At 43.2% G+C, this 12093-nt stretch overlaps 1 protein-coding gene across 2 annotated transcripts in view; it reads left to right on the top strand.

The window, feature by feature from the left end:
- Ercc6 (ERCC excision repair 6, chromatin remodeling factor) overlaps positions 1–12093 on the top strand; it is a 67011-nt gene that overhangs the window by 7456 nt on the left and 47462 nt on the right. For both annotated transcript variants that reach the window (XM_034498498.2, XM_034498497.2), the window contains exons 4-5: positions 147–258; positions 4960–5689. In XM_034498498.2, the coding sequence (XP_034354389.1) occupies positions 147–258; positions 4960–5689 (842 nt within the window). The remainder of the gene's footprint in view (positions 1–146; positions 259–4959; positions 5690–12093) is intronic.

A 12093-nucleotide genomic window follows, 5' to 3' on the forward strand; every position in this document is an offset into this window, starting at 1 on the left:
GTGGAGTTTTAGTTTACTCTTAATCAAAGTTTAAAATTGCACAGTGCAGTCTTTGTGTGTTTAACAATAAACCACTGTATTGCATATCTTGTGTTTAACAATAAACCACTATTTGCATATCTTGTATTTGGGGTTTACAACTTCAGGAGCAACAGCTAAAGAAGATAACTGCAAAACAGAAACGTCTCCAGGCCATTCTCGGAGGGGCTGGGGTCCAAGTGGAACTGGATCATGCCAGCCTAGAGGAGGAAGATGCAGGTGAGGATGCGGGGGCAGCTTGGCATGCTCTTAATTGATGCCTGGTGCCTGTCTGTATTCAGGGGAGGTGTCTTGTGAGACTTTTGAGTTTTGAGACTAACATGTTGCTTTGCCTTTGTGTCAGATGGGTCTGGGGAAATCTTATTTTTCTGTTGAATCAAAGCTCTTAAGACATGCTTTTTAGAGACTAAAATAAAACGTTAACCTGGTTCTTTCTGGTGGTTACTGGCACATACTTGTGTTAGACTTAACTAATCAGAAATTTGTATGTTCACATACATTAACTTGATAAAGATAACGAGTATCTTGATTAGGTTCATTTTGTAATCTTAGCATTCTCCAGCAGCATCTGTAGGTTTGCTGTCACCGTCCAGCATCCTCTGTCAGCATCTGTAGGATTGCTGTCACCGTCCAGCATCCTCTGTCAGCATCTGTAGGATTGCTGTCACTGTCCAGCATCCTCTGTCAGCATCTGTAGGATTGCTGTCACTGTCCAGCATCCTCTGTCAGCATCTATAGGATTGCTGTCACTGTCCAGCATCCTCTGTCAGCATCTGTAGGATTGCTGTCACTGTCCAGCATCCTCTGTCAGCATCTGTAGGATTGCTGTCACCGTCTAGCATCCTCTGTCAGCATCTGTAGGATTGCTGTCACTGTCCAGCATCCTCTGTTAGCATCTGTAGGATTGCTGTTCCTTATCTTTAAGGAACATAGCAGGTTTTCCAAGCATTCCTTCTGTTAAGGAAAGGCATTCAGGTTAGATCATGGCCATTTAAAGTTCTTTTCAGAAAAGCTGTGCTCTGTTTGGAAAATCTATGAGAATGTATAAACTCCAAAACTAAATATTTTTTTCTGTGTGTCCGTATGTACACACTGTTGGTTGTTGCTTGGCCAGTTTCTGCTTTAAACATAGATTAAAGATTAAATTTAGAGTTTGGTTGATGAAGGATTCTTTGCTAGCTCCTGGGACTTTTTTTTTCACATAGACAAGAGGAGCTGTATGAAGAATGTAACGCTGGAGAAAACAAATGTGCTCCCCAACCTCCATTATTTAAAACAAGATCTTACTGTGTACCTTGGGCTAGTTTCAAAATTGTGGCCCTCCTATATCAGGTGTACGTCCTCACTCCTGGCTTTAGATGTGCTTCTAAAGTTCAGTCTCATAGGCTCTGCTATGCTACTGTAGTTTCTGCCACATGGGCACTGGATTTCTCATTGGTAAAGGAGATCTTTTCTGTCTATGTGAAGCCTGAATTCTTTAGTTCTGTTGATACAGAGTTCATAGGTAACTCTGCAAATCCTGATGCCTCTTCACCTCTGCTGAGTTCAGCCTGAGGATGCCTTGAGATAGTGTCAGACTACTGTCTCCTGGCTTCTCTTCTGCCCTCTGGTGAGTTCTGGTTAGTTATTTTTGGTAGCTTATCCAGCAGTATCTTAAATGGTGATACTGCTTAGGACATGTCGAGTGCTCCTGTTGCTTCCTCTCCCTGACTTTCTCATCCATTTCCCATGGTTTTTGGAGCCACCTAAGATCTGATGCCTTACAAATCCGTAGCCTCTTTTTTCTGAACTCTTGGTTCCCAGGATACTTTCCTGTCTGACCACTAGCCATTACTGGAGACTGGGCCCTGTCTGCAGAGGCCATAGAGCTGACTGCCCGGGTAGCCAGGCTTTGGGGGCCCTGCTCTGTACTGGTGGGTGTGGACCTCTCTCAGCCTATCTGAAGCCATGTAGCAGGTGTCAGGGGTGTACTGCCCACATGCTTCCCTGGGGACATGGTTTCACTGCTTTGCACATGATGCTTATGCAGCTTAGCAGCAGCCCCTCCCTGTATGTAGGTGGGATGAGGACAGATTGGAGATCTGCCTTAGCCAGTGTGATCTGCAGGGCAGCAGGTACACTTGCTTACCTTCTCTATTCAGCTGTACACAGTCCTGTTTGAACAGAGGAAAAGAAACTCAGTGAGTAAAGGTGGGAAAGAAAGAAGATTCAAAAGAATTGCTATGGAATTATCACAAGACTTATAATAATAGCACTGAATACATAGTATATAAAAATTAGTTATTTTTGTATGATAGGAAAAATAAAAGATAATACTTAACACAGGTACCAGTTATAATCCAAATACCTAGAAATATATCTTAGGAAAAAAGCAGTTCCACAATGTTTTATACATCTAAAAACTACAAGATGTTATTGACAAAGAAAGCCTAAGTAAATGTGGTGATTTACTGTGGTTGATGTTGGGTGATTCTGTATTGTAAAGATGACATTTTTAGCCAGTTGTAGTTTCAGTGCTACCCTAATATAAATCTGAGCCTTTTATTTAAAAAAGTGACAAATGGCATGTATAAAACATAGGCTGAAGGTAGAGGTTATTGACAAGCTAGTGCTAAAATCTGCAATTTCAGCTCTTGGGAGGCTGAATCAGCAGGATGGCTGTGAATTTGAGGCCAGTGTAGCCTACAGAGTAAGACCCTGTCTTACCCCTCCTTACTTAAGAAAAGAAAGCAAAATGCCAAGGTTCAGTATAAAACTGTAGTGACTAAGTGTTGCATACACAGCCAGGCTGATGGATGGGATGGAAGGCTCCAGAAACAGGCCCACCTGTGTATAATTACTTGATTATGATGAAGATAGCAAGCAGTGCTATAATGAACACTCTTGACCAAAAGACTGATTTCCGTGAAAATAAAAGGAATCTCCATCCATTGTATATATTACCTCCAAAAATATACTCCAGGCAGTTTATAGATCTGAATGTTAATGATAAAAAGGCTTTGTGAACATAACACAGGGAGACACTGCCATGATCCTGGGGCAGATGAGGCAAGGACTGAAGCAAGACCAGAAGTGTAAAGTATGCACGGGAAGAGGACAGTTAAATAGCTAAATGGACTCTGGAAACAGCCAGGAGCTTCTGCCTGTCAAGAGAGTGTTCAGACTGGGAGAAGGGAGGCTGCAGAAGAGAGGTGGGAGAAGATATTTGTAGAACATGCACAGGACTTGAATTTATGATGCAGTGAAAAAAAAAACTGGAAGAAAGGTTAAGACAGAGACTAGGAACAAGATTTTGTACAGAAAAGTGGTTGTCCATAGGCACGGATTTGAAAGGCCTTCTGTTTTCACTGGGAGTCTCTGAAGTCATGGAATGGCAAGAATGTGGGCCAATTTGAACTCTTAAACACTACTGAAACTTAAGTAGTGCCACTTTGCAAATCTTTCCAGCAGTTTCTGCTAAACCTTAGCATACTGAAGAATCAGATGTTATTACCAAAGGCTGTATACAGAGTATTCATGGTAGCCTGGTTTAAAGACCAAAGAATCAGATGTTATTACCAAAGGCTGTATACAGAGTATTCATGGTAGCCTTGTTCTAAAGACTAAGAATCAGATGTTATTTCCAAAGGATGTGTACAGAGTATTCGTGGTATCCTTGTTCTAAAACCTAGTAGCCCAAGCCTAGAGACCATCCACACTACATTAATAGTGGAAAGAGAAAGTCATATAGTCACAGCATATTAGTAACAGTCAGGTAATAAATTCAACTCAATTGAACACTAAATCAGTGTGGATTTCATACTGAATACCAGTCCTAGCAGGCAGACAGGAACACACCCAGGCATGTCCCACCTGTGTCCTGTGGGCCACATGTATCCCTAGATAGCTATGAATGCAGTTCAACTAGATGACAGTGTCTTGTGACAATATTAAAGGGTTAAACAGTCAGATACTAGTGACTTGTCGTGACCAGGTAGGAGGTGCAGTACTTTTCTGTCTTTCTTAGATAGGCATGCTGATTCTTTAGATGAACTAAGGTCCATCTGAATGTCGGGCAAAGCAATGACAGAACGTAGGGGATCACTTGTCATGGCTTACTTCTTGATGAGCAAGCACAGATAAGTTTGTCTGTGAGTAACCAATAATGTGTAGATAAGCCTACCTTTGTACAGAAAGTATGACTATACTGTGATACATTTTTATTCACATTTATCTATCACATGAACTAATGTATATATAGTAGGTAAACATTTAGTGTACTTATGGGGTGTCATGTGATATTTCAATGTATATATATTGTGTAGTGTGTAAATTAGATTAAACATATTCATCTTCTCAAAGATTTATCATTTTTTTTAATGGTAAAAAACATCTAAAACCTTATTGCAGCTGTTGAAACAACACAATCTGTTACTACTCTGTGCACTCCTTCTCCCTTGGAATGGCACCACAGACTTCCCCGTCTATTAACTGGGACTTGGTACCATGGGTCAGCCTTCTCTTTCCTCCTGGATGATGTTCTCATCTCTCGATAGTTCCCATTCTACTCTTAGCGTTGTGAAGATCAGCTGTTCTAGATTCTGCATGTGAGGGAGGGCATGCAGTCCTTGTCTTTCTATGCCTGGCTTGTTTCACTTCACATAATCTTTTAGTTCTGTGTAGAACTGTGCAGGTGTAGAACTTCATCCTTTAAAAAGTGGCTGCATTGTGTTGTGTACCATATTATACAGTGTCATATTTGGGGGAAAAATTACTGAGAATATAGTACATACACATGGGTTGTAAACTTTACTCTGTGCTTCAGTCCACTGATTTATTTTGTGAGTTCCTGGAAATTCTTACCATCTGTGAGTGAGTGATTGTTTTTCTGTGTGCTTTTTGAGAGTTTTACTCGAGTCTTCATTGTTGTTTCCCTTTCAGAGCCAGGGCCATCTTGTCTTGGCAGTATGCTCATGCCTGCCCAGGAGACTGCCTGGGAAGAACTTATCCGCACTGGCCAGATGACACCGTTTGGTACCCCAGCCCCTCAGAAACAGGAGAAAAAGCCTAGAAAAATAATGCTCAATGAAGCATCAGGCTTTGAAAAATATTTGGCAGACCAAGCACAACTTTCTTTTGAAAGGAAGAAACAAGCTGCTAATAAAAGGACAGCTAAAAAAGCTGTGGTTATATCTGAGTCAAGCCGAGGACCAAGTGAAACCAAGCCAGACCAGAGAAGCCAAGTGCTCTCTCAAACAGACAAGCGCCTGAAGAAGCACATCAGGAAGCTCCAGAAGAGGGCGCTGCAGTTCCAGGGGAAAGTGGCATTGCCAAGCAGGAAGAAACCTCTGGAGCCTGAGGTGAGGCCAGAGGCCCAGGGAGACACTGAGGGTGAGGAGTCTGGGTCCTCTCCCACTGATGCGGAGGAGGAGGAAGAGGAAGAAGAAGGGGAAGGGATAGCCAGCTTGTCTTCCGATGATGTTAGCTATGAGCTGAAGCCACTTCGGAAAGGGAAAAAATGCCGGAAGAAAGTCCCAGTACAGGAGATCAACGATGACTTTTTTCCAAGTTCTGAGGAGGAAGATGAAGCTATGGAAGGAAGAGGAGGAGGCCGCAAGGTAGCCAGGCACCAAGACGATGGAGATGAGGATTATTATAAGCAGCGGTTAAGGTTAGTATGTGGGACCTCTGCTGCTTCCGGGGCATGAGGAGGCCACCCTAAAGATCTCTGCATTTCAGATCCCTACTGTACTAGACACCCAGCTGTGCAGAAGCTGGGCTTGCTGCCTTAGCCCACAGTGACCTGAACATGGAGTCGTTAGTGGAGCTGGCCCCAAAGGTTTCAGTCTTTATTCTCATTGAGAGGCAAGTCTGGGATGAGGAGCCGAGGGGAAGTCTGGGCAAGAGCTGAGAGGTCTGACACCAGCTTTGTGTTTGGTACTCAGCATTGTCGCCCTGCAGCAAGTGTCAGGGAAGGAAAATGGGGTGCTCTACCTTGGGTTTTGTTTCCTTATGAGGTAGGATATTCACTTTAGAGAAATTTCCTTTAGAAAAAAAGCTGAAATGTGTGTTTTGGCATATGAGAGATGTTCTATTTCAAATACCTCCTCCCTTGACTCTGAGAGAATAGTTGTCTACAGAATTATAGACTACTGAAATGCTGAGGGTACGCTGAATGCACAACACACGTCCCCCCTTGCTTCCATCTACCATTGCTGAGGCTGGGTTGGCTTTTACGCTCAGGACTTTGTCAGCACTTGGTGTGAGCTGATGGGGAGATGAGTGTCTATGGAGTTACAGTCACCATTGCTGGCGGTTTCTGTGAGCCAGGCAAGCACTCCACACACCACAGGCACAGGGTTTCTCTGTGAGCTCCGCAGGGATTCTGAAGAGATCAGAGGAGAAAAGGAACCATGGCACTAGTGAAGTATTTACTATTGGGATGGCTGTAGGTAGTCCTCAACAGTGCTTTCTTTCTCGATGAGGGGAAGCTGATTGATAGTGTTTTTAGAAGAGGTTCATGTGCCTCCCTGGGAAAGCTGGCCATTGATTTTATTTAGTTCTGAGGTGCTGTAACCCTAGTCCAAAGTCCAAGTACATTGCATGACCTTTTCAGAGTTTCTTAAAGGTAAGTCGAGGCCCAGTGACACTGCCATTGCAGTAGTTCCTTGTGGTAGTGCATGGACAGGGAGGGGCCTATGCTGGTCGCTTACCACTGCAGCATATGTCAGTGTGCATACCTATAGCTGTAGTGTCTGAGGAATACTGAAGTACCCTTAAACAGTGAATAGTGTCAGTCTTTACTGTAGAAAATTAATAAAAATGTTAATCATAGCATATTGATTTTAAATGGAGCAATATATAGTCTTCTCATTAAACTGGGTCAATATTAAATGTATTTTAAACATAGCAATTTATTTTGATTGAATTTTAAATATGGGTACAGTTTAATTTCATGGCAATAAGTTTTTTTTAATAATGTTAAGATTGTAAAACAATTTATTATTTCCAAAGCCATATCATAATCCATTTTTTGCTAAAGTTACAGTAAAATCTCAAATGAATTTCAGAAATATCAATAATTCTTAATTGCCACCAAAATACGATAGCTCTTAAATTTTTATAGCTAGTTATTAAGGCTGTTAAGCGGCAGATATACACATTGAAATGTTTATATTACATCTCTGTTGGTGCTCTTTCGATGGAGGATGTTAAAAGAAAATAAAAAGCTAAGGATTGAGAAGCATATTAATGTCTGGAATTTGTCATTCATTGAATTCTGTTATGACTGCTGATCTCTGTAGGTAGATGGAGTCATAGTAGTAGTTCTTAGACTGAACAAGACCGTCAGAGTTCTGACCACAGAATGACCAGAATCATCAGAATAAACGCATAGTTTCCAGTGTAGAAAATAGTCTTTAATTGGTTAAGATTTTGGCATACCTTCTCTAGAACTAGACAGCCATAGTTGAAACCCTCTGTCTTCTGATTAGGCCCAAGCTCTCAGCTGAGTCTCGGATGTAAACTGTGCAGGGCTGTCCCTCCCTGTGCATTTCTTATCCTTTCATACACTCAGATCCTCAGGTGGGGCCTGGGGAGCTGCTGTAGGTCAGATCTCTGAATATTCTAAAGCAGGAGCCATGCTTAGAAGCCAGTGTTTGTGGGCTCTTGTTCTTGCTGGAGGTACACGGGTCTCCATTAGGATTGGCTTTCTTTACATAATGCTCATGCTTCAGAAATCTCCAAGCTAAATAGACTTTCTGGAACTGATAACTCACCCCATGTTTTGAATTATCTGTGTCCTGGCAAGACACAGATCCACTTGCCTAGTTAAGGCTAGATGCTAGGACAGAGTAGTAACCTTTTTCCAGCATGCTGGTCGAGTCAGCTGTACTGTGCCTGACACTTGCTGCCTGGGTGATGAGTGCGCATTTCCCAGTTGTGAATCAAGGGCAGCTCTGTAGCTTGGCCTTTGCTTCCACATGCCTGTGCTTGTCTGCATCCTGGGACTGGCTTAGAGGACTTCCGGTAAGGAGTTGGTAGCTGCTTGTTAGTGGACATAACCAGTCTGGTAAGGAGCCAGCAGGCTGCTATTAGTGGCCATGAACAGATGCAGAACCTTAGTGTGAAGGGAGCAGTGAGTGCAGATGAGGTGGAAGGAGACTCTGAGGAAGTTTATCCTGGCGCAGGCCTCATCTACTCACTAGCTCAGATATGTTGCTGTGCTCCTTGTGGTCCATGCTAAATTTGCCTTAGATCCTCTGCTGTGTCATGGGAAAGAGAATATTTCATGACAGTGACAAGGACATGCAGCTCAGCACTGCTCCCCTCAGAGACCTTGCTAGTTAAATCAGGAAATCTAGAGTTCTCTCTGTAGGTGCTTTTGGTTTTGTCATAGTGCTGAAATTTCTTGACAGTCAGCCAGCTGGAAAGATAACTGAGATCTTAGGTTTTGGGCTTCTTTCCCTTCCCATGTCTCTTGGAGTAGTGGTCTGTTTTCCAGGAGATCTAGGCTTTCTCTGGGTGATCCAGGCCTGGGAAAGAGAGCCAGCATCCTTCTGTGATGTCTGTCCTAGCTCCAGAGGGTGGGTAAGGGGACATCAACAGTGTTCTTACAGCTAGTTGCCTGAGATGGTAAAATGGAACTGTCCTGGGCTCTGGCCTCCTTCCCCAGCAGTAGTCAGCACTGCTCAGATGAGGTGAGAGCCATGGAGGAAGTTCATTTCCAGAGACTTTCGTTGTTGCTTTTTGTTGGCAGCAGGAAGTTTAGCATTTATCATTTAGCTTTAATTCATGCCTAGAAGCTTTATTTCTGGTCCCAGCCAGCTGTGACTTAAGCTGCTGAATGAACTGCCTGTACATTCGTAATAAGGAGCAGGCACTGGAGCAGAACTTAGACAGACTGGTCCCTGACCCTGGGAGTGACTGTACAAGCCTCGCTTGAGAATCCCACCCAGAAGCTTGTCCGAGCATGGCTATGGCACTGTGTTGGTAACCGCCAAGATTTGTATGTCCGTTTCTGTTTCTCTTTTGAGACCATAGCTTTTGGCTGATTGGGTTTCTCCAACAGCTTTCCTTGTGTGCTTTGACAGTTGTGCTTATGTAAGAGGGCCTGGGGTAGAGTAGAGGCTCAGCCTTTGATGCCATTGGAAAAAATTAGTAATGTTGGGGTTTGAGGTGCATTGCTTTCTCTTTTCCACCCGAAAACAGTGTGGTGTTGCTTTTGAGATAGTCCTCGCCCAGGCCTCATCTCCAGTCAGGCAGACATGGGAGAGGTCAGAAACCACGCTTACTTACTTTAATTGTAAATATATAGCAATATCAAGATGAGAAAAATCTTTACATATTTTTTTCATTATTCCAGACTTTGGTTTTATACATAGCTGTTTTTGTCTTGTTATGGTTAAGTATCCCTCACAAATATAATCAACTTGCCCATGGTCTCGCTGCTAAGCTGAGGCTTGAAGCTGGGAAATGTTGAAAATGTTGCCTTCCATTGTGGTTTGGTGGAAAGTACGGTGTCCACGTGTGACCACAAGGTGGTGCCAAGAAACAGCACATAGCTGCCTCTCTTATGGCTAAAACCAAACAGAAACCTGGAATCTGGGAGGTGGAGATGGTTTAGGGAGATGGCTTCTTAAACTTTGATCACTATCAGCAAAAGAAATAGCTCTTATCTCAAAAGAACAGCAGGGGTGGTTTATTTTGGAGTCAAATGTACGAGTTTATGGCTCAGAAACACAGATTTAACTCACTTTAGTACATTCTTATGATTTTTAAATTTTTATTGCTTCTTCAGTCTGGCTGAGTTGGATCCTAGTATGGAGATTTGGCTTGTGCACATGGCCATCTCTGAGGAGGAACAGGTTGTCCCTTGTGTTACTAAGGGTCAGACTCTGAAAGGGTTCAAGTGAGCTAGGATAAACGTTGAAGGGTCTCATTTGGGAAATCAGCCCTCTATGACTGGATGACGAAGGATGGCCTCTGGTGCAGTGACAGTCTGAGTAACTATACTCCTCTTCCTCCTCCATCCCCACCTTGGTGAGATACTGACTGAAGAGCTGTGGGAAGGGGAGGCTGTGAGTAATTCAGAGCAGTTGGGTCTGCTCAGAGGACTTACAGCACTATCTCCAAGATGGAGTGTCTCCTCACTGCGGGGTAGGGGTATCAGTTCCACCCTGCCGGGGTCCAGTTCCTGCTGAAGACAGAGCTCCAGTCTTTGTGCTGTGGAGCCTCTTTCTCTTCCTTTTACCAACATCCGGTTTAGGCTGGATTGTTTCTGTTCCTCTGATGGAACCTTGCTTGGATGGATCCTTGCTTAGACTGAATAGACAGTCAGCAGTTTTAGAATGTACATACTTAAGCAAAAGCCAGATTGATTTATTTCCACCTTTTTAGAAGCCCTAAAAATTTGATTTCTCAAATACCTAGGATATGGTCTAGAAACCCAAATATAACAGTTTGAAAATTGTTCTTAATATGTTTCCAGGAGCCCAATTCTTCATCAAGGAAATAAGCCATTCTTTTTAACTTTCTTTTTAGGAATCTAGATTTTAAGGGGAAAAGAAAGTTGCTCCCCCTCCCCCCAGCATGTTTTCTTAGAGAGCATGCTGGCTTTGAAATGACAAAACCAAGACACAAATGAAGACTAATTCCATTTCCTGCTCTGTGCACACCTTTTATTCTCGGCTTAGGGCATAATTGTCTGCATCAGTCTTAATTTACTCTGTGAGATCTGGACTCCTAACTGAGGGTATTTCATCTGCTCAGATGTGCCAATTAAGTCCACCCAGATAGACCATAAAAAGGGAGAGAAGAAAAGTAAAACACTGAGTATCTCAATTTAGCAAATGAGACTAATCTGCAAGGGATTCTTAGCTGTCTGAAGCAGAAAACCTATTGCAGAGCACAGTGCAAACTGTGTTAGATACACAGCTTAGTGTCTGGGTACACTGCTAAAAACCAGACGTTTCTCACTGTGCTGCTGTTGTAGAGTCTCTGTCATGGAAATAACAATGAGCAGAGAATGATCTTGACTTTGAAATTTCACTGTTAACAGTGATTTGACTGTATGATGTGTTTTCCCCATTTCCAGCCTTAAATTGTGCAGTGTAAAGACAGTGGAGAGACCAGGGCAGTGAGGACAGTGGAGTCTGGGAGGGGCATGCTCATGTTTTGACTCAGTTCCCGTTAATAGGCGTACTTTGTTCTGGTAGTGGGTTGGTGTGGGCAGTTGTGTCCATTGATTTGTCTGGTGTTAAGTGTGTCTCTCGGGATGGTTCAGCTCAGATCATCTGTAGTCAGAACTGCCAAGCAGCTGTTCTGTGACTTGGGAGAGTCTGTTGGTGTCAGGTGACAGTGGGTTGTGGCTTTCCTTGTGTAAGGTGGGGGTGGAGTCATGCTGCCGCACTGAAGCAATTGCTGATTTTTTCATAATAAACTTTATTATAAAATCTTGTACAAATGTTCACACATAGAAATTAACCAGGCCCAAAGTCTGTATGCCTAATTGTACAGACGGCCACTGTGTGCTGCTGATGTTAGGGCGGAAGTTGAAGGGGTAAGCTTTGGCCTGCCCTCATTATAAAGGTCATCACTGATCCTTTGGCTGGAAGTTTGGAAAACACCCACTGAGAGACACTATAATGTAACCAGGAAGGGGGATACTGGGGAGCCTGCTGGACTGGGCTGGTGTCTGTGTACATCTCCATTTCCCCCAGTTCGTCTCTCTCTGGGGAAGAAGTCAAATAACTATCCTGTTGAAGGGGTTAATAAATGGGAACTGCCTAGATTAGTGCCTGGAACACAGTGACACCAGTGACCTCAGTCAGTGCTACTCATCAGCCTCTGACTCTAAGTCTGAAGATGTAGAAGTACTTTTTAATATATAAGATATACATGTGATCTCAGAATTTGTCCAGGGGGTTAAGAGATGGTTTGCTGGGTAACAACTCCTGTTGTACAAACCTGATGACCTTAGTTTAGTTCCTGGAAGTGAAAAGCTGTGTGTGATGTGGTCTAGCACAGTGAAATGGGAGGTAGAGACAGGAGAAGGTCCTGGGAACTCACAGGCTG

Source organism: Arvicanthis niloticus, chromosome 3, assembly GCF_011762505.2.
Source record: "Arvicanthis niloticus isolate mArvNil1 chromosome 3, mArvNil1.pat.X, whole genome shotgun sequence".
In the NCBI taxonomy this organism is placed as follows: domain Eukaryota; kingdom Metazoa; phylum Chordata; class Mammalia; order Rodentia; family Muridae; genus Arvicanthis; species Arvicanthis niloticus.